At 47.1% G+C, this 27,898-nt stretch overlaps 3 protein-coding genes across 8 annotated transcripts; all 3 read right to left on the bottom strand.

Moving 5' to 3' along the window:
* Window positions 1-52: 52 nt before the first annotated feature.
* LOC129515089 (T-cell surface glycoprotein CD1a-like) lies at window positions 53-3,642 on the bottom strand. 4 transcript variants are annotated; one of them, XM_055333805.1, is made up of 7 exons: window positions 3,466-3,642; window positions 2,611-2,877; window positions 1,647-1,925; window positions 1,336-1,449; window positions 1,171-1,264; window positions 748-838; window positions 53-604 (listed from the first exon to the last, which is right to left on the bottom strand). In XM_055333805.1, exons 1-7 carry the CDS (start codon window positions 3,524-3,526, stop codon window positions 443-445), a joined length of 1,068 nt encoding a protein of 355 aa, XP_055189780.1. In that variant the 5' UTR covers window positions 3,527-3,642; the 3' UTR covers window positions 53-442. The 4 variants fall into 4 exon arrangements, with proteins under 4 accessions (XP_055189780.1, XP_055189781.1, XP_055189779.1 ...); XM_055333806.1 differs by lacking the exon at window positions 1,336-1,449; XM_055333804.1 differs by having other exon boundaries at window positions 426-604; window positions 1,171-1,449.
* An 8,794-nt stretch (window positions 3,643-12,436) lies between these two features.
* Window positions 12,437-16,101, bottom strand: LOC129515244 (T-cell surface glycoprotein CD1a-like). Of its 3 annotated transcripts, none has more exons than XM_055334024.1 (6): window positions 15,925-16,101; window positions 15,068-15,334; window positions 14,104-14,382; window positions 13,595-13,906; window positions 13,206-13,296; window positions 12,437-13,060 (listed from the first exon to the last, which is right to left on the bottom strand). In XM_055334024.1, exons 1-6 carry the CDS (start codon window positions 15,983-15,985, stop codon window positions 12,985-12,987), a joined length of 1,086 nt encoding a protein of 361 aa, XP_055189999.1. In that variant the 5' UTR covers window positions 15,986-16,101; the 3' UTR covers window positions 12,437-12,984. The 3 variants fall into 3 exon arrangements, with proteins under 3 accessions (XP_055189999.1, XP_055190000.1, XP_055190001.1); XM_055334025.1 differs by having other exon boundaries at window positions 13,628-13,906; XM_055334026.1 differs by having other exon boundaries at window positions 13,763-13,906.
* Window positions 16,102-23,012: 6,911 nt separating this feature from the next.
* Window positions 23,013-26,676, bottom strand: LOC129515243 (T-cell surface glycoprotein CD1a-like). Its single transcript, XM_055334022.1, has 6 exons — window positions 26,538-26,676; window positions 25,607-25,873; window positions 24,658-24,936; window positions 24,182-24,460; window positions 23,761-23,851; window positions 23,013-23,616 (listed from the first exon to the last, which is right to left on the bottom strand). The coding sequence occupies exons 1-6, from the start codon at window positions 26,596-26,598 to the stop codon at window positions 23,604-23,606; spliced, it is 990 nt and encodes a 329-aa protein (XP_055189997.1). The 5' UTR covers window positions 26,599-26,676; the 3' UTR covers window positions 23,013-23,603.
* Between the last annotated feature and the right edge of the window lie 1,222 nt (window positions 26,677-27,898).

Raw genomic sequence — 27,898 nt, 5'->3', positions numbered from 1 at the left:
AAACATCTCAGTTACTACAAACATGGTAGGAAGGAAAAGAATAAGAAAAATCTAAGAATTTAACGCAGGTTTTTATTACTGAGGACATTTTCCCTGTAGCTGAGGCTCCTTGCCAAGGATGCAAATATTAAAAAGACATGGACTTTGCTCTCAAGAATCCTAAGAATTAGAAGGGAAAAGGACCTGATGGGGGCAACAAGGGATGGGGGTCAGGAATAGAATTGCCAAAGTGAAGGAAAAGGTGGTGGCAATTGTCGCCAGGCAGAGACGGCCTCCACCACTGACTCAGGGACGGCTCACTGGTGGAAAGGATGACTCACTGGAGGATATGATGTCTGTGACCTATGAGGTTGCTGGGGCATCAGGTTATGCTGAGTTAAATTTTGAAATTTAAGTTCCAGAACCAAGTCAGAACAACAAATCCCCCTGAATCATGCTGAGCTCACACTGAGAACCGGTCGACAGGGAGGACTAAGGAAGAGTTGGCCACAGGGAGTGGCCAGGACGTCAGTGCTGAGCTGGGTTTAGGTAAGTGCTGGAGCCTGGGCGGCTGAGATCCCGCTCCGAAGGGAAGTCTGTGCACTGAGGTCTCCAGTGGGCTTTCCTGGAGGAACAAGGAGGAGGCCCCCTGCAGCAGGTGGAGGGGAGGCTGCAGGGGGGAGGGCACGGGCGACAGGAGGGCTGAGGACACACGGAAAGGTGGGGAGACACGTGGGAAAGAGCAGGAAGGGGGCTCCAGAGACTCACCAGCGCTTCCAGAGCCACCACGCCAGGCCTGCCAGGAGCACCAGGGGCACGATCACCACCAGGAAGACCAAGCCCACGGAGTGGGGCTGCTCTGTGGGGTTGGGCACAGAGGGTGTCATTTCAGGTCCACCCCGGGTTGAACTGCACTGCCCACAACCTCTCTGCCCCTGTCACCCTCTCCCTGACCAACCGCCCATCCTCCTTTCACTTCTCCCATCCCTCCACAGAGATGGACACTCCACCTAACCCTCCGCATCCTCCCACATATTCAGGACCCCCACCCTCAGCTCTTCCATTTCTTGGGATACAGATATTTTAATTTTGGGGACTAGAATCACTAGCAAACTAAATTTTTCATCAGGCTCCCCAACTCTACTGAAGGACCCCGTGCCCATTTCCCAGGCGGACCCAACTCTTCCTCACCCCAGTGGAGGACCATGTCCTGGCCTCCTAGACTGCTGTGTCTCACCCGGCAGGACAGGCCAGCTGCCTCCTTGGCTTTCACATCCAAGGACACCTGACGGTACCACGTCCCATCAGTATTGGGCAAAATATCGCTATACAAGGTGCCCTGCTGCTCCTGCTCACCCCGCATCCACGTCACCCACACAGGCTTGGGGTAGAAGCCAGAGACATGGCACACTAGCAGCAGATGGCCAGGCCCAGGGCTGGGGCCAGTGGACAGCCAGGCCTCGGGCCTCACTGCAAAGACAGGACAGGGATTCACAGACTGAAGGGAGGTGCTCATATCACCTTAGACAGACACACCTTTCTGCCTCTTTAAGCCCATCACCATCACCCTCATCTCCCTCCTGACTCCATCTCACTCTGAATTTGAGAGACTGGTACAAATTTCTGAGTGCAGGATGCAGAATTTGGAGGGAGGGTGAAGGACTGACCTTGTCGCTGGAGATATGCTTTCCCTGCATCAAGAAGACCCAACAGGAACCGGGGGCAGGAGTCAAAGAGGAGCTTGTGGACTATTTCAATGAAAACATGGTATTCATTGAAAAGACTGCAGACCTTCTGAGCCCTACTTCCTCCCTCTGGAGATGGCCTCCATGACGTGTTCTGGAAGCTCAGGAGATCAGATCCCTGATAAGCCAACTGCAGGAAGCCTGCTGATGCTTCTCCAAAGTGGGAATCACAGCCTAATACCAGCTGAATCTGAAAGGGATCTGGGGAAGAGAGATGTGGGTGATAAGACAGCTGGAGTGGAAGAGATGACATGAGACGAGTGGAAGCCATGGATGGTGGAAGCAGAGGGAAAAGTTCAGGGGATTGAATGGAATGGAGCACAGTTTGGTTTGAGGGGAGCCTCACACAAAGGGGAAGTGGTGGTCGCTGGAAGCAGAGGAAGAGGTAAATGATAGAGGAAGGAGCAAAAGTTGGAGGAGAGACATGAAGGATGTGGGCATAAAATAGGGAAGGGCTTGGCGGGAGAGCTGGGCTAGAAACAACCGAGGGTGAAGGGAGCACGGGGGGGTGACAGGGTCGCATAGACAGACATCGCTGCTGGGATAGGATGGGGAGAAAAGCACACAGATCAAGGAGTCAGTCACAGAGCGAGGACCAGAGCTGCCTGGTTGGAGGCCAGGGAAAGGGGTGGTCGTGGGAGAACTAGTGTGACGGGAGACCCCAGCCTGTGGCCAATGAGAGGAGCGGGACGGAGCAGAAGATGTGGATCTTTTCAACAATCGGGGTCTGGCTCCACTCTCTGCCCAGATGAGTGTGAACCTTTATATGGCAGAGAAACATGAGGTTCAGAGTCCGGTGGAGCTCATTTCCTAGAGGAAGAAGGAACTCAAGGAGACACACACGCACCTGCCACCTGCCACCCAAGCCCGAGGGAACAGAACTCACATTCAAGTTGCCAGTCACGGATGTGGTTATGAAATGTGGAAGGGGATCGGATGGTGTATGTGTAGAATAAGTTCTGCACTTCCAGGAGCTCCTCGTTGCTGAAGTTGCCCTTGGACCAAGGCTGCAGGTAACGGAAAGCTCCTGTCTTGTTGTTCCAGCCGTGAGTCTGCAGCTCATCCAGCCAAGCTGAGCCTTGATTCTGCGTTGAGGAACTGCTGTAAAAGGATGTGGTCAGGATGATCCGGAAGGAGATCGGCTCCTGGGAATCTGTGGGGAAGGACATAAGCTTTGGGAGTGCAAGGCCTGGAGAAGGAAAGGGAGTGGAGACTAAGGTGCCGGGGACGGGACCCAAAATCTGCAGGACAGAGAAACCGTAGTCGACTCAGGAGACACATGCTGCCCCTGAGCCCGAGCCTCCTCGCACCCATCCTTCAGGAGAGCACAGGGCCCTGGGGCCGGGGATGCTTGGGAAGGACCCAGCTGACTCTCTCCCTGCCCAGGTCTGTGCCGGGAACCCACACCACCCGTGCACACACACAGAGACAATTGCACACACACAACCACGCAGAGATTACACATGTGCACCCACATATGCGCGTCTACACACAGAGACACCCAGACACTTACCCACACATGTGCACGGACACCAGACAGGCACCGGTACACACTTACGTATACACGTACTCAAATGCACACATGCACATGTACACACATAGCAGACACAGACTTAAAGACACACAGACTGAGGGAAATACACAGAGACACACAGGAACACGTAGACTCAAAAGCACATGTACACACACACACACACACACACGCACACGTGCGCCCACTGGGCAGGACCCGAGCTCTCACCATCTTCGCTGTCACCCCCCGGGAGGAGAACCGCCAACAGCACAAGTTGCAGGAACAGCATCTTGTTTGCAGATGTTCTTTCTCTTGCAAAGTCGCTCTTTGACTTCTGTCCTCACACACCGACCCCCTCCCAGGCCCTCTCCTCTGACTTCCTCTCCACACACAACCCTTCCCTGAGTCTCTATGACAATGCAAATGTGCTCCTCCCTCAGCCTTGGGCACCTACTCAGTCTCACTTCCCCTCCTGCTCTGCCTCCCCTCTGGCCTCCAGCTTCTCCCTGTCACCAGCGTCCATCCCGCCCCCGCCCCCTGATTCAGATGCTACAGACCAAGTCCTGTGTGGCCTGGAAAAGTGGCCCCACTTCTCAGCCCTTTCTTCTCACCCAGACAGTAACCCAGGAAAACACCCAGCTCCCAGCACCAGCCCTGGACCTGCTGTCCCTCTGTCCCTCCTGCCCTGTGACGCACCCCCCACCCCGGTATTTCCTTCCCTGTCTCACCCCCACCCCAGCTCCTTCACATCCCCGACTTCTCACTGCTTGTGCCAAAAAACCAACCAAAGAACTCAATTCAGAGATCCACCTGGTTTTATTAAGTGATTCAAGAATGGGGCAGCCTCCCACCTGGCAGGTAAGGGGAGCTCTGAGCTGTGGTGCAAATGGAGGGTTTCATAGGAAGGAAGTCGGTGAGAGAAGAGAAAGGAGTGTTTCGGGGAAGGTCCCTTACCCTTACCTGGGATTGCAGGGGGTCTAACCACGCGATTGACCTCCCCTCCGTGGGAATGGAGAGGGCGCATGTGACAGAGGACCTCCCTGGGCCAAACCAGAGAATCCTTCACTGATGGTGAAGACTTCCCTTTCTGGGGGAGGTGGGAACTGCAGCTGGTTAGAGATTAAGCCAGATCTGGGGACTTGGTCTGGACCAAGGTGCCATTTGGCCCAAGGGAAGGGTCTTCTTTTCCACAGATGCTCTATTTGCTTGTCCAGATTCCCCATGATTGTAGCAGCCTCAGCAACCCCGAGTCCTCCATTATTCTTCGGGAGGAACCAGCAGGCATCACAGAGACCACAGGACATGGAATCATCTGAAGAGTTCCCCCTCCATCTGACTGGCATCAATACATATTCACTCACCACCAGACACTTAGCACCTGCTTGGACCCAAGCGCTGTGCTGCCCTCGTGAAGGTACAGTGTGCGCAGGGCAGGCACTTTATTCAAGAAGTTTTTAGGGAAGAAAAACACATAGACCAGGAAGTATAAATTTGGGGGCGCTGAATTCCTTTTCCCTTGTTCATTTCGTCTATTTTAAGATTCAAGACGGCTTACATACTGTGTTCGATTAGTTTCAGGTGTGCAGTACAGGGGTTTAGCAATTCTATATATATTATCCGTGCTCTTCAGTGTGGGTGCAACCCTGCTCCCCTTCACCTATTCCCCATCCCCACTCCCCTCCCCTCGGAGAACCAGAAGTGTGTTCTCTATAGATAGCAGTCTGTTTTTAACTTTGTCACTTATTTCTGTTAGTTTTCTTTGTTTCTTCAATTCCTCATATGAAGGGGGCCACTGGGTGGCTCAGCGGCTGAGCGTCTGCCTTTGGCCCAGGTCGTGACCCCGAGGTCCGGGATCAAGTCCCATGTCGGGTTCTCTGCATGGAGCCTGCTTCTCCCTCAGCCTGTGTCTCTGCCCCTCTCTCTGTGTCTCTCATGAAAAAATAAATAAAATCTTTTTTTTTAATTCCAGGTATGAAGATGTCATATGGCGCTAATCTTTCTCTGATTATTTCACTCACCATCATACTCTCTAGCTCCATCCATGTTGGTGCAAATGGCAAGACTTCAGTCATTTTTATGGCTGAGTAATATTCCATTGAGCGTGGATACCACACCTTTTTCATTTTTCCGTGTTCATCTCTCTATGGACACTTGGGCTGGTTCCATACATTGACTACCGTAAATAATGCTGGAGTAACATTGAGGTGCATGTTTCTTTTCATTAGTGCTGTTACATTGTTTGGGTAAATAGTCAATAGTAGAATGACTGAATCATATGATAATTCTGTTTTTAATTTTTTAAATTTTATTCATTTATTCATGAGAGACACAGGCAGAGGGAGAAGCAGGCTCCATGCTGGGAGCCCAACGAGGAACTCGATCCCGGGTCTCCAGGATCACGCCCTGGGCTGAAGGCGGTGCTAAACCGCTGAGCCACCCGGGCTGCCCTGTTTTTAATTTTTTGAGGACCCGCCTCACTGTTTTCCACCATGGCTGCACCAGTCTACGTTCCCACCAACAGTGCACAAGAATTCCCTTTGTTCCACTCCCTCTACGACACTTGTTTCTTGTGTACTTTTGAATTCAGCCAATGTGACAGGTGTGGGGTGATATCTCATTGTGGTTTTGATTTGCATTTCCCTGGTGATGAGTGATGTTGAGCCTTTTTTCCTGTGTCTGTGTCTGTTGGCCATATGGGTGTCTTCTTTAGGGAAATGTTTACTCATGTCGTCTACCCATTTTTTTTCTTGTATTTGTTCTTGTGGTGTTGAGTTGCACAAGTTCTTTATGTATTTTGTATAGTAGCTCTTTATTGAATATATAATTAGGAAATACCTACTGACATTCGGTGATCGCTCTTTAGCTTTATCGATTCTTCTTTCTGTACAAAAGAATTTTATTTTGATATATTCCCAAGAGTTCATTTTTGCTTTTGTTTCTTTCGCCTCTGGAGACGTATCTGGAAAAATGATGCTGTGGCTAATGTCTGAGACCTTAATATCTGTGCTCTCTTTTAGGATTTTATAGCTTTAAGTATCACATTTAGGTCCTTAATCTACTTTGAATTTATTTTTCTGTCTGGTATAAAAAAGTCATCCCGTTTCATTCTTTTGCATTTAGTATCCAGTTTTCACAACATCATTTGTTGAAGAGACTTTCTATTTCCCATTGTATATTCTTGCCTCCTTTGTCAAAGTTTAATTGACCATAAAATCATGGGTTTGTTTCTGGGCTCTCTCCTCTGTTCCATGGATCTATGCGTCTACTTTTATGCCAGTACTATAATATTTGATTACTGCAGCTTTGTCGTATGACTTGAAATCTGGAATTATGACGCCTTCAGCTTTGTTTTTCTTTTTAGATTGCTTTACCATTCAGAGTATTTTGTGGTTCCATACAAAGTTTAAGGTTGTTTGCTCGAGCTGTGTGAAAAATGCTATTGATATTTTCAAGAGATTACAAAAATCTGTAGATTCCTTTGGGGAGTATGGATATGTCAGCAATATTTGTTCTTCCAATCCATGAACATGGAATGTCTTTCCATTTCTTTGTGGCCCTTTCAATGTTTTCATCAATGTTTTATAGTTTTCAGAATCCAAATCTTTCAATTCTTTGGATAACTGTATTGCTAGGTATTGCATTATTTTTGGTGGAATTGAAATGGGTCAATTTTCTAATTTCTCTTTATGCTGCTTCACTCTTAGTGCATAGAAATATCAGAATGTGTAGTCTGCTCTTTTAGGATGGAATGGTCTGAAATATCATTTATCTATCCGGCTCAATGCATCACTCAAGGTGATTGTTTCTTTGTTAATTTTCTGCTTGGATGATCTGCTTACCAATGCAAGTGGGGAATTAAAGTCCCCTACTATTATTGCATTACTATGGATTACCTCCTTCGTGCTTGTTACCAGTTTTTGAGCGCTCCCATGTTAGGCACATAAATATTTACCTTTATTATATCTTCTTGTTGCACTGTTCCCTTTATTATTATATAGAGTCCTTCTTTGCCTCATGCTAGTCTTTCTGGTAAAGTCCATCGTGTAGGATAGAAGCATTGCTATCTTGGCTTTCAGTTCAAAGCCATTTGCTTGATAAATGTTTCTCCACCTCTTCAGCTTGAATCTCATGTGCCTTTAGGTCTGAAATGAGTCTCTTGTAGGCAGCATATGGATGGATCTTGCTTTTTTATCCATCTCATCACCCTATGTCTTTTGATTGGAGCATTTAATCCATTTACATTCAATGCAATTATTGATTGGTATGTACTTATTGTCCCCTTGTTACTTGTTCTATGACTCTATTTGTAGTTCTATGTTCTTTTCTTTTTTTTTTTTTTTTGCTCTTTTCTCCAATGGTTAGTTGGCTTCTTCAGTGATATATGTGGATTATGTCTCTTGAATTTTTACATACATATTACTAATTTTCAATTTCTAGTTATTAATCGGTTTGTATAGAACAGCTTTTGTATATAGCAGTCAGTATCAAGTTAAGGTCACTTTACGCACCTTTTACTCCTTTCCTGACCCTCACCTATGTTTTAGGTATATTTTGTCGTAGTTTACAACCTTTTATTTTGTGAGTCCCTTAACTGACGTTTACGAATATCCTTATTTTTATTGCTTTTATGTTTCCTTTCCTTTTGATCTTTGCTTTCCACTCAGAGTCCCCTTTAACATTTCTTGCAGTGTTGGGTTAGTGGTCATGAATTCCTTTAACACTAAAGTGTCTGAGAAACTCTTTATCCCTCCTTCTATTCTGAATGAGTCTTGGTGGCTAGAGTAATCTTGGCTGCAGTTTTCCCTTTCAGTACTTTGAATACATCATGCCATTTTTTTCTAGCCTGCAAAGTTTCTGCTGAAAAATCAGCTTCATGGGTTTCCCTTCTATGTCTTCTTTTCTTTTGTTGGTTTTAAAATTCTCCTGTATCACTACTTTTTGCCATTTTAATTAATATGTATTGTGGTGTGGACTCCTTGGGTTGATTTTTTTTTTATTTGGGGCCTCTCTGTGCCTCCTGATTCTGGATTTCTGCTTCCTTCACCAGAATGGGGAAGTTTTCAGCTATTTATTTCTTTGAATAATTTTACCCCCTTTTCTATCTCTTCTGTGATCTATAATGCAAATGTTTTTATGCTTGATGGTGTCATTGACTTCCTAAGTGTGTTTTCATTTTGTATTTTTTCCCTCTCTCTCCTATTCAACTTAACTGCTTACTATTACCCTGTCTTCCAGGTCACTGATCTTCTGCTTCCTCAATTCTATTAACCATTCCGTCAGTATCAGTATTTTTACACTGAAATTTTTCAATTTCATTTATTGACTTATCCATCACTGATTGGTTCTTCTTTATCTTTTCTATCTCTTTGTTGAGGATATCACTGAAGTTCTCTACTCTTTTTCTCAAGTCTAGTGAGTATCCTTATGACCATTACCTTAAATTCTTTGGCATGCTACTTACTTCCTTTTCACTTAGTCCTATTGCTGTAATCTATCGTGTTCTTTCACTTGAGATGTATTCCTCTGTCTCTTCATTTCATCCTAGTCTCTGCTTCTGTTTCTGTATGTTAGGAATATTAGGTACATCTCCTGTTCTTGAAAGAAGTGGTCTTAAAAGAAGAGGTTCCGTTTCCTCTGCAGTGCAGTGTCCTCTGTTACCAGAGCCTGGCATTTCAGAGGTGCCTCCTAATGTGTTGCATGTGCCTTCATGTGATAGTTGAGCCACTTTTCCTCTGATGGAGACATCTTCAATGCCTGTTGTGGGCAAGAGTTGGTCCCTATGTTGTTGGTCGGCCATTCTGAGGCCTCATTGCCTTTAAATTGTGTCATACCAAGAATTTGCCAGAGATAATCTAGCGCAAAACTGTAGGGTACATTCCCTATGTTGTCCTCTGAGAAACTTTCATTGGTGGGAGGGCCCTTCATCACATGATGTCTGCCTCCAACTCATTTCTGGGGCCTCAGTCACAATGTTCTGTGTAGTTTCTTTTCCCTCTCACAGGGCAAGATTCACCTTGGAGTGGTGTGGCCCATGCCAGGACTGCTTGCACATTGCCAGGCTTATGGGACCACTTTGAATACACTTTTGCCAAGAGTGTAATGGAGAAGACAGATCTGCCAAAGAACACAGGGATTGGAGGCACAGTGTCAGGAAGTGTTGTTGGAGGGGTCTGCTGCCAATGAGATGCTGGCAAGCTGGGTCGGAGGGAGTGGATCCACAGAGAGCACTGGGGAAGGATGAATGGTGTTAACAAGGTTTACACAAGCCTGCTGTGGAAAGGCACCCAGAGTATTAACCCAACTGGAATGAGTGTGCCTGCAGGGGAATGTGAGTGTGTGGTGTGCTGATAGCAAGGGAGTTAGTGAGTGTTGGCTCAATACAGGTCAGACGGTCCACACGTATGAGGGTGAAAGATCCACACGTATGAGGGTGAAAGATACCTTTTTCTCCTCTTTCCCACTCTGTCTCTCTGAGGTTTCCATTTCCAATGTAAGGAAATCTTGCCAGCGGCAGCTCATCTAGGGCAAATCTGTACACATTACAGACTCAGTTAGGATCATTTAGGGACCTTGGCTGACTCAGCCACCTTACCTTCTTCAGCTCTCATCCCTTTATTCCTTTGTTCCTGTGGGTGCAGTCACCACCTTGATCTATAGGCTAAATACATTCCTATATGTCTGAGTAGTGAGTCTTCCCCCTCACTTTCCAACCTGGAAAGTTGGTTTGGCCAACTGATGTTCAGCTCTCCCTGTTGCAAGGGACCGGAACCCCACCAGGAATTGCCATTGCCGTTTGCCGTGACGTTCTTCTTGGGAGGATCCGCAGTAGAGTCAGTCACCCTGTATATATTCAGATTCTTTTTGAGATCAGTGGGATGCCTTGACACATTGCAACGGGGAGTCAGAGCTCCTTCCCTCTGGCAGGACGGCCCTTTGGAAATAGGCGGTTCCTCTTTCCAACTATGGCAAAATGCCGTCTATTCCTGCAGACTCACCCTTAGGCTGTATTCTTAAAATCCAGAACAAATTTGACCTCTAAGGCCTGCAGATACAAGATATCATCTTTTTATGTAATGATTCCTGGCCTTAGTACAAACTCTCAGATCAAGAGGAAAGACTCTTCATGGAAATTTTCTTATGTACTATTTTCCAGCTTGACACTTTTGCTAGAACTCCTCCAAATGATTGGAGGCCTCATATGTGCAAGCCTTCATTGCATGACCCCAAAAACCTAGCCTCCACAAAAACTGTAGAAGGTATCTTGCTCAATTCTATGGCCCATCTGACCTTGCGGACATTCTAGACAACCCCTCCTTCATTCCATCCCATTGTCTTACCACTGCCTCTGAATACCCAGAGGCTCTCCTGGACCCTACTAATGTCCTAGGAGTCCCTGCCATTGTCACCACCATGCCACCTCCTTACCAAAGTGCCTTCTCCCTGTACAACATTCAATCTGGCACTAACTACAAGCCTAAGGACCTTCTCCCTGTACAACATTCAATCTGGCACTAACTACAAGCCTAAGGACCTGCCTTCTGTTTTTCTACAAAATGTCGTGCCCCTCCAGGAGGTAGGAAATGAGGATGCCAGGACCATTAGGGTCCACGTTCCCTTTCCAATGTCTGATCTGTCTCATATAGAAACAAAACTTGACTCCTTTAGCCAGGATCCTTTCGGATTCACTAAGGTATTTGAAAGCCTTACAATTGTTTTTGATCTCACCTAGCAGGACATTCATATCATCTTTACCATGTGCTGTATCCATGAGGAAAAAAAAGCTTGTATCTGATCTTTGGCTCAGAACTGGGCTGATGAGGCCCATGTCTGTACCCATGACTGAGCTCTCTCATGGGTATGTGATTCCAAGTGCCAACTCTAGATTGATTTATCAGGAAGGCAGAATTAATCAAGATTACAGGGTAACTTGCCTAATTGAGGATATGCAAAAAAGCAGTCTTCAAGCCTGTAAATTATGCAAAACTTAAAAAAATAACCCAAGGCCCAAATGAAAATCTCAAGTAATTTCATTCTTACTTAGCAAAGGCCATGAGAAAATACAAAAAAAAAAAAAAAAAAAAAAAAAAAAAAACTAGATCCTGAGGGCCCAGAGGTCATGGAAACATAAGCAATGCATTTTGTAAGCCAGGTATTCCCTGATATCAAACAAAAGCTTCATAAGCTGTATCAAGGACCTCAATCCGTGCTCCCACCCTTCTGAATATGGCTTTTAAGGTCGTCAATAACTGAGAGGTAGCTCTGAGTGCTAAAAGGGAACAGAGACACAAGAGGCAGGCCCAGGCCCTAAATTCTAGGGCATTTCATTGGATCTCCTAGACTAGAACTACAAAATACCAAACCCTTTCATTAGAAACACCAGAACACTGTGTGTCCCCAGACTTTATACATCCTTCACAGAGGCATTATAGCACCTGCTGGGCTCCATATGAGACAAAGTGCAGACCTCTAAAACTCCATCCAGTCTTTGAGTCCACTGGTTGTAAAAACTCATGAAAATCAGCCCCTCTTGTTTTTCCAGTCATTGGCTTTGGAGAACTGTTTTCCTTGTGTGATCTCCTGATCTCTCTCTCTCTCTCTCTCTCTCTCTCTCTCTCTCTCTCTCTCCTCTGTCATTGACCAGGGTTCCCTCCACTCTACAGCACTCACAATCCATATATCTTCCAAATCACAGCTCTGGACATCCTACCTTCCATGATGTGGCCTCTTCACTGCCCTAGCTGTGCACTTTTCTACAGGCCTCAGGTTGATTTCTGGGGTATTCAGAATGATTTGATATTTATGCAAAACTTCATCTATACAATTTCTCAGCCTTCTTGGAGGCAGCTTTCATCCTCAGGCTTGATTCTCTGGTGCAGAAAAATGGGTTGTACTTCTCTCACGTTTCTTGCCCTGACCTTATCATCCAGGAAAAGAATGAGCAACTCATTCCCCTGCCATCAACCAAGAGAAACAGGCAACAGGCCACTCCCATAAGTGTCTGCAGCTAAATAACTGGAATGGTCACAGCCAAAACTGTTTCTCCTCAAGGGCTCAGATACATCAGCAAAGACCCAGAGGAGTGTGAGTTCCCTAGGCCAGGAGACAACTTTTAACAGGAAGATTATCAAACATCCTAACTACCATAAACATGTCAAGAAGCAAAAGAAGAAAAACGTATAACTGTGGGATAGAGTCAACACAGATTTTTACTGAGGACATATGCCATGTAGTGAGACACCTCGCCAAGAATACAAATACTAAAAAGACGTGGACTTAGTTCTTAAGAATCCTAATATTAAAAAAAAAAGAATCCTAATATTGTACTGGGTGTTATTCTGTATGTTGGCAAATTGAACACCAATAAAAATAAATATATTATTAAAAAAAGAATCCTAATATTAGAGGAGAAAAGGAACATAACTGGAGGTAATGAGGAGTGGGCTGGGAAACACAGATTTACAAAAGGTCAGGAAAAGGGGGTAGAGATTCTCAACAGGCAGAGACTGCTTCTACTTGTGAATCAGGGAGGGCCCTCTGGAGGACATGACATTTGATGTCTCTCGATCCATGTAGGCGCTGGAACATCATTCCATTCAGAGATAAATTTGAGATTTAAATTCCAGAATTAAGTCAGAACAACAAAACTCACTAAATGATGCTTAGCTTATATTGACAACTGATCATTAAGAAGAAATGAACACAGAGTTGCGCACGGGGAGTGGCCAGGACATCAGTGCTGAGCTGGGTTTAGGTCCTGGGGCCTGGGTGGCTGGGATCTCGCTCCGAAGGGAAGTCCGTGCACTGAGGTCTCCAGTGGGCTTTCCTGGAGGAACAAAGAGGAGGCCCCCTGCAGCAGGTGGAGAGGAGGCTGCAGGGGGGGAAGGGCATGGGCGGCAGGAGGGCTGAGGACACACGGAAAGCTGGGGAGACACGTGGGAAAGAGCAGGAAGGGGGCTCCAGAGACTCACCAGCGCTTCCAGAGCCACCACGCCAGGCCTACCAGGAGCACCAAGGGCACGATCACCACCAGGAAGACCAAGCCCATGGAAGGGGGCCGCTCTGTGGGGTTGGGCACAGAGTGTGTCATTTCCCGTCCACCCCGGGTTGAACTGCACCTCCCTGCTCCTCTCCACTCCTGTTACCCTCTCCTTGACCAACCGCCATTCCCCCTTTCCCTTCTCCCATCTCTCCTCAGAGATGGACACTTCATGTAACCCTCCACATCCTCCCACATATGCAGGACCCCCACCCTCAGCTCTTCCATTTCTGGATTACTGAGTATTTTAGTCCTCTTTGGTCTGGAGCCACTAGAACAAATATTTCATCAGGTTCCCAGCTCTAATGGATGACCATTTACCATGTTGTCCAGCCTGCCCCAGTCCTTCCTCACCCCAGTGGAGGACCATGTCCTGGCCTCCTAGACTGCTGTGTCTCACACGGCAGGACAGGCCAGCTGCCTCCTTGGCTTTCACATCCAAGGACACCTGAAGGTACCACGTGCCGTCAGCATGGGGCAAGACGTCACCTCGCTGGGAGCCTGTCTCCTCCTGCTCGCCCCGCATCCACATCACCCACACAGGCTTGGGATAGAAGCCGGAGACATGGCACACGAGTTGCAGACAGCCAGGCACGGGGCTGGGGCGAGCGGACAGCCAGGCCTCGGGCCTCACTGCGGAGACAGTACAGGGATTCACAGACTGAGGGGAGGTGCTCACATCACCTTAGACAGACACACCTTTCCGCCTTTGAAGCCCATGACCATCACCCCTTCTCCCTCTTGACTCTCCCTTACTCTGAATTTGAGGGCACAGTACAGATTTCTGAGCGCAGGATGCAGAAAGCTTGGAGGGAGGGTGAAGGACTGACCTTGTCGCTGGAGATCCGCCTTCCCCGCATCAAGAAGACTCAACAAGATCCGGGGGCAGGAGTCATTGAGGAGCTTACGTACTATTTCATGGGAAACATGGTCCTGGTTGAATAGACTGCAGACCTTCTGAGCCCTACTTCCTCCCTCTGGAGATGGCCTCCATGACGTGTTCTGGAAGCTCAGGAGATCAGATCCCTGATAAGCCAACTGCAGGAAGCCTGCTGATGCTTCTCCAAAGTGGGAATCACAGCCTAATACCAGCTGAATCTGAAAGGGATCTGGGGAAGAGAGATGTGGGTGATAAGACAGCTGGAGTGGAAGAGATGACATGAGACGAGTGGAAGCCATGGATGGTGGAAGCAGAGGGAAAAGTTCAGGGGATTGAATGGAATGGAGCACAGTTTGGTTTGAGGGGAGCCTCACACAAAGGGGAAGTGGTGGTCGCTGGAAGCAGAGGAAGAGGTAAATGATAGAGGAAGGAGCAAAAGTTGGAGGAGAGACATGAAGGATGTGGGCATAAAATAGGGAAGGGCTTGGCGGGAGAGCTGGGCTAGAAACAACCGAGGGTGAAGGGAGCACGGGGGGGTGACAGGGTCGCATAGACAGACATCGCTGCTGGGATAGGATGGGGAGAAAAGCACACAGATCAAGGAGTCAGTCACAGAGCGAGGACCAGAGCTGCCTGGTTGGAGGCCAGGGAAAGGGGTGGTCGTGGGAGAACTAGTGTGACGGGAGACCCCAGCCTGTGGCCAATGAGAGGAGCGGGACGGAGCAGAAGATGTGGATCTTTTCAACAATCGGGGTCTGGCTCCACTCTCTGCCCAGATGAGTGTGAACCTTTATATGGCAGAGAAACATGAGGTTCAGAGTCCGGTGGAGCTCATTTCCTAGAGGAAGAAGGAACTCAAGGAGACACACACGCACCTGCCACCTGCCACCCAAGCCCGAGGGAACAGAACTCACATTCAAGTTGCCAGTCACGGATGTGGTTATGAAATGTGGAAGGGGATCGGATGGTGTATGTGTAGAATAAGTTCTGCACTTCCAGGAGCTCCTCGTTGCTGAAGTTGCCCTTGGACCAAGGCTGCAGGTAACGGAAAGCTCCTGTCTTGTTGTTCCAGCCGTGAGTCTGCAGCTCATCCAGCCAAGCTGAGCCTTGATTCTGCGTTGAGGAACTGCTGTAAAAGGATGTGGTCAGGATGATCCGGAAGGAGATCGGCTCCTGGGAATCTGTGGGGAAGGACATAAGCTTTGGGAGTGCAAGGCCTGGAGAAGGAAAGGGAGTGGAGACTAAGGTGCCGGGGACGGGACCCAAAATCTGCAGGACAGAGAAACCGTAGTCGACTCAGGAGACACATGCTGCCCCTGAGCCCGAGCCTCCTCGCACCCATCCTTCAGGAGAGCACAGGGCCCTGGGGCCGGGGATGCTTGGGAAGGACCCAGCTGACTCTCTCCCTGCCCAGGTCTGTGCCGGGAACCCACACCACCCGTGCACACACACAGAGACAATTGCACACACACAACCACGCAGAGATTACACATGTGCACCCACATATGCGCGTCTACACACAGAGACACCCAGACACTTACCCACACATGTGCACGGACACCAGACAGGCACCGGTACACACTTACGTATACACGTACTCAAATGCACACATGCACATGTACACACATAGCAGACACAGACTTAAAGACACACAGACTGAGGGAAATACACAGAGACACACAGGAACACGTAGACTCAAAAGCACATGTACACACACACACACACACACACACGCACACGTGCGCCCACTGGGCAGGACCCGAGCTCTCACCATCTTCGCTGTCACCCCCCGGGAGGAGAACCGCCAACAGCACAAGTTGCAGGAACAGCATCTTGTTTGCAGATGTTCTTTCTCTTGCAAAGTCGCTCTTTGACTTCTGTCCTCACACACCGACCCCCTCCCAGGCCCTCTCCTCTGACTTCCTCTCCACACACAACCCTTCCCTGAGTCTCTATGACAATGCAAATGTGCTCCTCCCTCAGCCTTGGGCACCTACTCAGTCTCACTTCCCCTCCTGCTCTGCCTCCCCTCTGGCCTCCAGCTTCTCCCTGTCACCAGCGTCCATCCCGCCCCCGCCCCCTGATTCAGATGCTACAGACCAAGTCCTGTGTGGCCTGGAAAAGTGGCCCCACTTCTCAGCCCTTTCTTCTCACCCAGACAGTAACCCAGGAAAACACCCAGCTCCCAGCACCAGCCCTGGACCTGCTGTCCCTCTGTCCCTCCTGCCCTGTGACGCACCCCCCACCCCGGTATTTCCTTCCCTGTCTCACCCCCACCCCAGCTCCTTCACATCCCCGACTTCTCACTGCTTGTGCCAAAAAACCAACCAAAGAACTCAATTCAGAGATCCACCTGGTTTTATTAAGTGATTCAAGAATGGGGCAGCCTCCCACCTGGCAGGTAAGGGGAGCTCTGAGCTGTGGTGCAAATGGAGGGTTTCATAGGAAGGAAGTCGGTGAGAGAAGAGAAAGGAGTGTTTCGGGGAAGGTCCCTTACCCTTACCTGGGATTGCAGGGGGTCTAACCACGCGATTGACCTCCCCTCCGTGGGAATGGAGAGGGCGCATGTGACAGAGGACCTCCCTGGGCCAAACCAGAGAATCCTTCACTGATGGTGAAGACTTCCCTTTCTGGGGGAGGTGGGAACTGCAGCTGGTTAGAGATTAAGCCAGATCTGGGGACTTGGTCTGGACCAAGGTGCCATTTGGCCCAAGGGAAGGGTCTTCTTTTCCACAGATGCTCTATTTGCTTGTCCAGATTCCCCATGATTGTAGCAGCCTCAGCAACCCCGAGTCCTCCATTATTCTTCGGGAGGAACCAGCAGGCATCACAGAGACCACAGGACATGGAATCATCTGAAGAGTTCCCCCTCCATCTGACTGGCATCAATACATATTCACTCACCACCAGACACTTAGCACCTGCTTGGACCCAAGCGCTGTGCTGCCCTCGTGAAGGTACAGTGTGCGCAGGGCAGGCACTTTATTCAAGAAGTTTTTAGGGAAGAAAAACACATAGACCAGGAAGTATAAATTTGGGGGCGCTGAATTCCTTTTCCCTTGTTCATTTCGTCTATTTTAAGATTCAAGACGGCTTACATACTGTGTTCGATTAGTTTCAGGTGTGCAGTACAGGGGTTTAGCAATTCTATATATATTATCCGTGCTCTTCAGTGTGGGTGCAACCCTGCTCCCCTTCACCTATTCCCCATCCCCACTCCCCTCCCCTCGGAGAACCAGAAGTGTGTTCTCTATAGATAGCAGTCTGTTTTTAACTTTGTCACTTATTTCTGTTAGTTTTCTTTGTTTCTTCAATTCCTCATATGAAGGGGGCCACTGGGTGGCTCAGCGGCTGAGCGTCTGCCTTTGGCCCAGGTCGTGACCCCGAGGTCCGGGATCAAGTCCCATGTCGGGTTCTCTGCATGGAGCCTGCTTCTCCCTCAGCCTGTGTCTCTGCCCCTCTCTCTGTGTCTCTCATGAAAAAATAAATAAAATCTTTTTTTTTAATTCCAGGTATGAAGATGTCATATGGCGCTAATCTTTCTCTGATTATTTCACTCACCATCATACTCTCTAGCTCCATCCATGTTGGTGCAAATGGCAAGACTTCAGTCATTTTTATGGCTGAGTAATATTCCATTGAGCGTGGATACCACACCTTTTTCATTTTTCCGTGTTCATCTCTCTATGGACACTTGGGCTGGTTCCATACATTGACTACCGTAAATAATGCTGGAGTAACATTGAGGTGCATGTTTCTTTTCATTAGTGCTGTTACATTGTTTGGGTAAATAGTCAATAGTAGAATGACTGAATCATATGATAATTCTGTTTTTAATTTTTTAAATTTTATTCATTTATTCATGAGAGACACAGGCAGAGGGAGAAGCAGGCTCCATGCTGGGAGCCCAACGAGGAACTCGATCCCGGGTCTCCAGGATCACGCCCTGGGCTGAAGGCGGTGCTAAACCGCTGAGCCACCCGGGCTGCCCTGTTTTTAATTTTTTGAGGACCCGCCTCACTGTTTTCCACCATGGCTGCACCAGTCTACGTTCCCACCAACAGTGCACAAGAATTCCCTTTGTTCCACTCCCTCTACGACACTTGTTTCTTGTGTACTTTTGAATTCAGCCAATGTGACAGGTGTGGGGTGATATCTCATTGTGGTTTTGATTTGCATTTCCCTGGTGATGAGTGATGTTGAGCCTTTTTTCCTGTGTCTGTGTCTGTTGGCCATATGGGTGTCTTCTTTAGGGAAATGTTTACTCATGTCGTCTACCCATTTTTTTTCTTGTATTTGTTCTTGTGGTGTTGAGTTGCACAAGTTCTTTATGTATTTTGTATAGTAGCTCTTTATTGAATATATAATTAGGAAATACCTACTGACATTCGGTGATCGCTCTTTAGCTTTATCGATTCTTCTTTCTGTACAAAAGAATTTTATTTTGATATATTCCCAAGAGTTCATTTTTGCTTTTGTTTCTTTCGCCTCTGGAGACGTATCTGGAAAAATGATGCTGTGGCTAATGTCTGAGACCTTAATATCTGTGCTCTCTTTTAGGATTTTATAGCTTTAAGTATCACATTTAGGTCCTTAATCTACTTTGAATTTATTTTTCTGTCTGGTATAAAAAAGTCATCCCGTTTCATTCTTTTGCATTTAGTATCCAGTTTTCACAACATCATTTGTTGAAGAGACTTTCTATTTCCCATTGTATATTCTTGCCTCCTTTGTCAAAGTTTAATTGACCATAAAATCATGGGTTTGTTTCTGGGCTCTCTCCTCTGTTCCATGGATCTATGCGTCTACTTTTATGCCAGTACTATAATATTTGATTACTGCAGCTTTGTCGTATGACTTGAAATCTGGAATTATGACGCCTTCAGCTTTGTTTTTCTTTTTAGATTGCTTTACCATTCAGAGTATTTTGTGGTTCCATACAAAGTTTAAGGTTGTTTGCTCGAGCTGTGTGAAAAATGCTATTGATATTTTCAAGAGATTACAAAAATCTGTAGATTCCTTTGGGGAGTATGGATATGTCAGCAATATTTGTTCTTCCAATCCATGAACATGGAATGTCTTTCCATTTCTTTGTGGCCCTTTCAATGTTTTCATCAATGTTTTATAGTTTTCAGAATCCAAATCTTTCAATTCTTTGGATAACTGTATTGCTAGGTATTGCATTATTTTTGGTGGAATTGAAATGGGTCAATTTTCTAATTTCTCTTTATGCTGCTTCACTCTTAGTGCATAGAAATATCAGAATGTGTAGTCTGCTCTTTTAGGATGGAATGGTCTGAAATATCATTTATCTATCCGGCTCAATGCATCACTCAAGGTGATTGTTTCTTTGTTAATTTTCTGCTTGGATGATCTGCTTACCAATGCAAGTGGGGAATTAAAGTCCCCTACTATTATTGCATTACTATGGATTACCTCCTTCGTGCTTGTTACCAGTTTTTGAGCGCTCCCATGTTAGGCACATAAATATTTACCTTTATTATATCTTCTTGTTGCACTGTTCCCTTTATTATTATATAGAGTCCTTCTTTGCCTCATGCTAGTCTTTCTGGTAAAGTCCATCGTGTAGGATAGAAGCATTGCTATCTTGGCTTTCAGTTCAAAGCCATTTGCTTGATAAATGTTTCTCCACCTCTTCAGCTTGAATCTCATGTGCCTTTAGGTCTGAAATGAGTCTCTTGTAGGCAGCATATGGATGGATCTTGCTTTTTTATCCATCTCATCACCCTATGTCTTTTGATTGGAGCATTTAATCCATTTACATTCAATGCAATTATTGATTGGTATGTACTTATTGTCCCCTTGTTACTTGTTCTATGACTCTATTTGTAGTTCTATGTTCTTTTCTTTTTTTTTTTTTTTTTTGCTCTTTTCTCCAATGGTTAGTTGGCTTCTTCAGTGATATATGTGGATTATGTCTCTTGAATTTTTACATACATATTACTAATTTTCAATTTCTAGTTATTAATCGGTTTGTATAGAACAGCTTTTGTATATAGCAGTCAGTATCAAGTTAAGGTCACTTTACGCACCTTTTACTCCTTTCCTGACCCTCACCTATGTTTTAGGTATATTTTGTCGTAGTTTACAACCTTTTATTTTGTGAGTCCCTTAACTGACGTTTACGAATATCCTTATTTTTATTGCTTTTATGTTTCCTTTCCTTTTGATCTTTGCTTTCCACTCAGAGTCCCCTTTAACATTTCTTGCAGTGTTGGGTTAGTGGTCATGAATTCCTTTAACACTAAAGTGTCTGAGAAACTCTTTATCCCTCCTTCTATTCTGAATGAGTCTTGGTGGCTAGAGTAATCTTGGCTGCAGTTTTCCCTTTCAGTACTTTGAATACATCATGCCATTTTTTTCTAGCCTGCAAAGTTTCTGCTGAAAAATCAGCTTCATGGGTTTCCCTTCTATGTCTTCTTTTCTTTTGTTGGTTTTAAAATTCTCCTGTATCACTACTTTTTGCCATTAAGGATCAGAAAACACTAGTTTTAACCCTATTTGAGGAAATGAGAATCTTACACTGGTTCCTTTAGGACACAAGCGTGTGCTAATGATCAAGAAGTTCACACACAGAGTCCTACTGCAATCTTCCATTATTTGAAATAAGAAACCACTGAGAATTTGTACCAAGTGGATTAAGTAGCATTCTGGATTCACAGATCCAGATTCCCTTCTTACTGTTGCTCATGAAATGTTCCATTCTGTTTAATCGTGAGCTGGCCTATGCTGGACAACTGACCTTCCTCTTTCATGGTGTTCCTAAGTATTTAAAGGCTCCTCAATATGTTGTTATGCTTTATATCATCTGTATATATGTGTTTGGGTTATTTACCTGGTTACTTCTTAGTTGACCAATAACCGTAAATAATCTCAGTCTAATGAAAGGAAGGAAATATTTTTTTAGAGAGTATGGATTGGAACATAGAAACCTAGAAGGAAATCACTCCCATACTTAAGATTACCAAAAGCTGGATAATCAGCATCACTTTTCTTGAATCCATCAGGCAGCTGAAGGACCAGGGCAACTTGTTAACCCAAAATCTAGGGAAATACAAAGTCCCCCCAGACAACAGGATATGTATACAGGTCACTTTTATGCAATGAACCTGAGCAACAGAAACCTAAGCAAGGTAAGAGAGCCCACAGTGACCCCATACCCCCTGGTGAATATAAACAGGCCCATTAGGTGACCCACCTCAAAACACCCATTAGCCTTAGCTGACCAGTGGGTTAGTTACACCCAGACCAGGTACCAAAAAGGGAAAACTCCTTATGGTCTCATACCTGCTCACCTTCCCCTTAACTGCAGCTGCCCATCACTGCCTCCTCCCAGTCACTCCATTATCGTCCTGCCCACAGCTCCTTGACAGTTTATTCAATAAATTTCTATCTTCTTTGTTAATTCTATCGCTTGTGCCACTGGCCTCCACCCTATTGGATCAGCTCAGATATGGTGGCCCGAATGAGAAGACCTGGCTGGCTCTGGGCTCTCGCCAGATTCTCTCGGAATTTCTTGAGACTTGCCCTTAATGGACTAACTCCAGTTACTTCTTGGAGAACTGATGACCTGTAGCCAAGGTCAGTCTTGGTGAATATTCGAAGCCACTGGAGGAACCAGCAGACCTCCCTTGCCCAAAGGATGATGGATTTTACCCTCTTGCCCTTCAGAAGGATCCTTCTATCCCTCTCCTTTTGCCATTTGGCCTTTCTGCAACCTATCCCTGGTAATTCCCAGACAACTGAATATCTTTGGCCAGTGCAGCTCCCCAGGTCGGTTTGAAAGTCTGACAGCAAGCAGGTCAGACAGTCCACGCGTATGAGGGTGAAAGATACCTTTTTCTCCTATTTCCCACTCTGTCTCTCTGAGGTTCCCATTTCCAATGTAAGGAAATCATGCCAGCGGCAGCTCATCTAGGGCAAAGCTGTACACATTACAGACTCAGTTAGGATCATTTAGGGACCTTGGCTGACTCAGCCACCTTACCTTCTTCAGCTCTCATCCCTTTATTCCTTTGTTCCTGTGGGTGCAGCCACCACCTTGATCTATAGGCAAAATACATTCCTATGTGTCAGAGTGGTGAGACCTCTAAAACTCCATCCAGTCTTTGAGTCCACTGGTTGTAAAAACTCATGAAAATCAGCCCCTCTTGTTTTTCCAGTCATTGGCTTTGGAGAACTGTTTTCCTTGTGTGATCTCCTGATCTCTCTCTCTCTCTCTCTCTCTCTCTCTCTCTCTCTCTCCTCTGTCATTGACCAGGGTTCCCTCCACTCCACAGCACTCACAATCCATATATCTTCCAAATCACAGCTCTGGACATCCTACCTTCCATGATGTGGCCCCTTCACTGCCCTAGCTGTGCACTTTTCTACAGGCCTCAGGTTGATTTCTGGGGTATTCAGAATGATTTGATATTTATGCAAAACTTCATCTATACAATTTCTCAGCCTTCTTGGAGGCAGCTTTCATCCTCAGGCTTGATTCTCTGGTGCAGAAAAATGGGTTGTACTTCTCTCACGTTTCTTGCCCTGACCTTATCATCCAGGAAAAGAATGAGCAACTCATTCCCCTGCCATCAACCAAGAGAAACAGGCAACAGGCCACTCCCATAAGTGTCTGCAACTAAATAACTGGAATGGTCACAGCCAAAACTGTTTCTCCTCAAGGGCTCAGATACATCAGCAAAGACCCAGAGGAGTGTGAGTTCCCTAGGCCAGGAGACAACTTTTAACAGGAAGATTATCAAACATCCTAACTACCATAAACATGTCAAGAAGCAAAAGAAGAAAAACGTATAACTGTGGGATAGAGTCAACACAGATTTTTACTGAGGACATATGCCATGTAGTGAGACACCTCGCCAAGAATACAAATACTAAAAAGACGTGGACTTAGTTCTTAAGAATCCTAATATTAAAAAAAAAAGAATCCTAATATTGCACTGGGTGTTATTCTGTATGTTGGCAAATTGAACACCAATAAAAATAAATATATTATTAAAAAAAGAATCCTAATATTAGAGGAGAAAAGGAACATAACTGGAGGTAATGAGGAGTGGGCTGGGAAACACAGATTTACAAAAGGTCAGGAAAAGGGGGTAGAGATTCTCAACAGGCAGAGACTGCTTCTACTTGTGAATCAGGGAGGGCCCTCTGGAGGACATGACATTTGATGTCTCTCGATCCATGTAGGCGCTGGAACATCATTCCATTCAGAGATAAATTTGAGATTTAAATTCCAGAATTAAGTCAGAACAACAAAACTCACTAAATGATGCTTAGCTTATATTGACAACTGATCATTAAGAAGAAATGAACACAGAGTTGCGCACGGGGAGTGGCCAGGACATCAGTGCTGAGCTGGGTTTAGGTCCTGGGGCCTGGGTGGCTGGGATCTCGCTCCGAAGGGAAGTCCGTGCACTGAGGTCTCTAATGGGCTTTCCTGGAGGAACAAAGAGGAGGCCCTCTGCAGCAGGTGGAGAGGAGGCTGCAGGGGGGAAGGGCATGGGTGGCAGGAGGGCTGAGGACACACGGAAAGGTGGGGAGACACATGGGAAGGAGCAGGAAGGGGGCTCCAGAGACTCACCAGCGCTTCCAGAGCCACCACGCCAGGCCTGCCAGGAGCACCAGGGGTACGATCACGACCAGGAAGACCAAGCCCATGGAAGGGGGCCGCTCTGTGGGGTTGGGCACAGAGGGTGTCATTTCCCTTCCATCCGGGGTTGAACTGCAACTCCCTGCTCCTCCACTCTTGTCACCCTCTCCTTGACCAACCGCCCTTCCCCCTTTCCCTTCTCCCATCCCTCCTCAGAGATGGACACTTCACCTAACCCTCCGCATCCTCCCACATCTGCAGGACCCCCACCCTCAGCTCTTCCATTTATGGATTACTGAGTATTTTAGTCCTCTTTGGTCTGGAGCCACCAGAACAAATATTTCATCAGGCTCCCAGCTCTGATGGATGACCATTTACCATGTTGCCCAGCCTGGCCCCAGTCCTTCCTCACCCCAGTGGAGGACCATGTCCTGGCCTCCTAGACTGCTGTGTCTCACACGGCAGGACAGGCCAGCTGCCTCCTTGGCTTTCACATCCAAGGACACCTGAAGGTACCACGTGCCGTCAGCATGGGGCAGGACGTCACCTCGCTGGGAGCCTGTCTCCTCCTGCTCGCCCCGCATCCACATCACCCACACAGGCTTGGGGTAGAAACCGGAGACGTGGCACACCAGCTGCAGACAGCCAGGCCCGGGGCTGGGGCGAGCGGACAGCCAGGCCTCGGGCCTCACTGCGGACACAGGACAGGGATTCACAGACTGAGGGGAGGTGCTCACATCACGTTAGACAGAAACACCTTTCCGCCTCTAGAAATCTCCACCATCATCCCCTCTCCCTCTTGACTCCATCTTTTCCTGAATTTGAAGGAAACATTGCAAATTTATGAGTGCAGAAGAGAGAATTATGGAAGGAGGGAGCCGTATTCACCTTGTTGCTGGAGATCCGCCTTCCCTGCGTCGAGAAGACCCAAGAAGAAGCGGGGGATGATGTTACTGATGTGCACGTGTACTATTTTATTGACCACGTGGTACTGATTTAATAGTTTGCAGACCATTTGAGCCCTACTTCCTCCCTCTGGAGATGGCCACCATGACGTATTCTGGAAGCTCAGGAGATCAGATCCTTGATAAGCCATCCGCAAGTAGCACTCTAAAACTTTCCCAAAATGCAGCTCACAGCCTTTGACTACTTGTACCTGAAAGGGATCTGGAAAAAGAAATTGTGAGTTACAGGACAGGGTGAGTGAAAGAGATGAAATGAGATGAGTGGATGCCAGGGATGGTGTAAGCAGAGGGAGAAGTTCAGGGGATTGGAGGGAACCAGTAGACAGGCTCAGACAAGGGGGGAACTGGTGGTCATTGGAGGCGAAGGAAGAGGTGAACGATTGAAGAAGGAACAAATGATGGAGGAGAGATATGAAAGATGTGGGCATAATATAGGGAACAGCTCAGTGGGAGAGCTGGGCTAGAAACAACCTACAGTGAAGGGAGAGCAGTGGGGTACAGGGAACACGTAGGCAGACATGCTGGTGGGATAGGATGGGGAGCAAGGCAGAGTCAAGGAGTCAGTCACAGAGCAAGGGAGCAGAGGTGCCTGGTTGGAGGCCAGGGAAAGGGGTGGTCATGGGAGAACTAGTGGGACAGGAGAGCCCAGCCTGTGGTCAATGAGAGGAGCAGGTCGGAGCAAAAGATGTGAAGCTTTTCAAGAATTGGGGTCTGGCTTTTACCCCCAGCACAAATGGGTGCAATTCAGTTGTATAATAGGAGAACAAGAGTTTTAGATGCCAGTAGAGGCTCTTTCCTAGAGGAAAAAGGAGCTCAAGAGACATACAGACTCGCCATTTCAATCCCACCTGCCCATATGGACCCGAACTCACACTCAAGCTGCCATTGGCTGACATGCTTATGAAATATTGAAGGAAATCCAGTGAAGGCTAAATGCAAGCTCCTTTCTTGTTCCTTCAGCTCCTCATTGCTGAAGTTGCTCTTGGACCAAGGCTTCAGGTAAGTGAAAATACCAGTCTTGGGGTTCCAGCCATGAGTCTGCAGCTCATCCAGCCAAGCTGAGCCTTGATTCTGCGTCCAGGAATGGTTGTAAAAGGATGTGGTCAGGATAATTCGGAAGGAGATTGGGTCCTGGAAGTCTGTGGGAAAGAGCAGATGGACTGGAAGAGGAGGACACTGGGAAGGAGAAAGAATGGAGATAAGGTGCCGAGGATGGGACCCAAAAATCTGGAGGACAGAGAAGCCATAGTTGTCTCAGGAGAAACGTGCTGCCCCAGAGCCTGAGCCTCGTACCCATCCTTCAGGAGAGCACAGGGCTGGGGATGATCAGGAAGGAACCAGGCTGACTCTCTCCCTGCCCAGGTCTGTGCTGGGAACCCAAGGAACAAGTGCACACATGTACAGACATAAATGCACACAAGTACGTACACCCCACAAGTACACAGATGCACATGAACACATATATGGATACACAAACCTATAAACTTCCATACATTAACAAACTCTTACACCAATAAACATACATGTGCATATGCACACAAGTATACAAAACAAAGACATGCATACACATGTACAAACTCATAATAAAAGAGACGCATACATAGAGACAAGGACATGTACACACGTACACATACACAGACCTGCAGACACGAAAACACACACAAAGACACACACACAGGCATCTAATACACACACAGAAACTGACACATACCTACATGTACACATACAATCACACAAGCACAAGAACACACACACACACACACATGCACACGTGCGCCCACTAGGCAGGACCCGAGCTCTCACCATCTTCGCTGTCACCCCCTGGGAGGAGAACCGCCAACAGCACAAGTTGCAGGAACAGCATCTTGTTTGCAGATGTTCTTTCTCTTGCAAAGTCGCTCTTTGACTTCTGTCCTCACACACCGACCCCCTCCCAGCCCCTCTCCTCTGACTTCCTCTCCACACACAACCCTTCCCTGAGTCTCTGCGACAATGCAAATGTGCTCCTCCCTCAGCCCTGGACACCTACTCAGTCTCACTTCCCCTCCTGCTCTGCCTCCCCTCTGGCCTCCAGCTTCTCCCTGTCACCAGCGTCCATCCCGCCCCTGCCCCCTGATTCAGATGCTACAGACCAAGTCCTGTGTGGCCTGGAAAAAGTGGCCCCACCTCTCAGCCCTTTCTTCTCACCCAGACAGTAACCCAGGAAAACACCCAGCTCTCAGCACCAGCCCTGGACCTGCTGTCCCTCTGTCCCTCCTGCCCTGTGACACCCCCCTCCCAGGTATTCCCTTCCCCGTCCCACCCCCACCCCAGGTCCTTCACATCCCTGACTTCTCACTGCTTGTGCCAAAAAAAAAAAACAACCAAAGAATTCAATTCAGAGATCCACCTGGTTTTATTAAGTGATTCAAGAATGGGGCAGCCTTCCACCTGGCAGGTAAGGGGAGCTCTGAGCTGTGGTGCAAATGGAGAGTTTTCATAGGAAGGAAGTCGGTGAGAGAAGAGAAAGGAGTGTTTCAGGGAAGGTCCCTTACCCTTAACGGGGAGAGCAGGGGATCTAACCATGCAGATGACCTCCCCTCCGTGGGGATGGAGAGGGCGCATGTGACAGAGAACCTCCCTGGGCCAAACCAGAGAATCCTTCACTGATGGTGAAGACTTCCCTTTCTGGGGGAGGTGGGAACTGCAGCTGGTTAGAGATTAAGCCAGATCTGGGGACTTGGTCTGGACCAAGGTGCCATTTGGCCCAAGGGAAGGGTCTTCTTTTCCACAGATGCTCTATTTGCTTGTCCAGATTCCCCATGATTGTAGCAGCCTCAGCAACCCCCAGTCCTTAAAACATCAGAAGAATACCCTCTCCATTTGACCTGCATTAATATATATTCTCTCGCCACCAGTCACTTAGCACCTGCCTGGACCCAAGCAATGTGCTGCCCTCGTGAAAGTACCGGGTGTGCAGGGCAGGCACTGTATTCAAGGAGCATTGAGGCTACCTGGGAAGAAAAACGCATAAACTAAGAATATACATTTTAGAATGCTGGGTTAGGTTTTCTTTCTTTGGTTATTTTTTTAATTCCACTCTAGTTAACAATGTTATTTGAGTTTATGGTGTAGAATAGAGTGATTGAGCAATTCTATACCTTATCAGTGCTCATCAATGTTAA

The sequence above is a fragment of the Nyctereutes procyonoides genome, unplaced genomic scaffold (genome assembly GCF_905146905.1).
Source record: "Nyctereutes procyonoides isolate TBG_1078 unplaced genomic scaffold, NYPRO_anot_genome, whole genome shotgun sequence".
NCBI lineage: Eukaryota > Metazoa > Chordata > Mammalia > Carnivora > Canidae > Nyctereutes > Nyctereutes procyonoides.
This window is presented reverse-complemented; position numbering and strand designations above follow the sequence as displayed.

What these genes read in the sequence shown, in the direction of transcription:
- LOC129515244 (XM_055334024.1), bottom strand. Translation starts at nt 15,985, where the DNA reads ATGCTGTTCCTGCAACTTGTGCTGTTGGCGGTTCTCCTCCCGGGGGGT. An exon ending in GGGGCAGGCTGGACAACATG is followed by an intron (nt 13,297 to 13,594) that starts GTAAATGGTCAT and finishes CCAACCCCACAG; the next exon opens with AGCGGCCCCCTTCCATGGGC. An exon ending in TGGTGGCTCTGGAAGCGCTG is followed by an intron (nt 13,061 to 13,205) that starts GTGAGTCTCTGG and finishes TTGTTCCTCCAG; the next exon opens with GAAAGCCCACTGGAGACCTC.
- LOC129515243 (XM_055334022.1), bottom strand. Translation starts at nt 26,598, where the DNA reads ATGCTGTTCCTGCAACTTGTGCTGTTGGCGGTTCTCCTCCCAGGGGGT. An exon ending in CAGCCAATGGCAGCTTGAGT is followed by an intron (nt 24,937 to 25,606) that starts GTGAGTTCGGGT and finishes TTCTTTTTCCAG; the next exon opens with ATCCCTTTCAGGTACAAGTA. An exon ending in GGACATGGTCCTCCACTGGG is followed by an intron (nt 23,852 to 24,181) that starts GTGAGGAAGGAC and finishes CCAACCCCACAG; the next exon opens with AGCGGCCCCCTTCCATGGGC.
- LOC129515089 (XM_055333804.1), bottom strand. Translation starts at nt 3,526, where the DNA reads ATGCTGTTCCTGCAACTTGTGCTGTTGGCGGTTCTCCTCCCGGGGGGT. An exon ending in AGCATATCTCCAGCGACAAG is followed by an intron (nt 1,450 to 1,646) that starts GTCAGTCCTTCA and finishes CTGTCTTTGCAG; the next exon opens with TGAGGCCCGAGGCCTGGCTG. An exon ending in TGGTGGCTCTGGAAGCGCTG is followed by an intron (nt 605 to 747) that starts GTGAGTCTCTGG and finishes TTGTTCCTCCAG; the next exon opens with GAAAGCCCACTGGAGACCTC.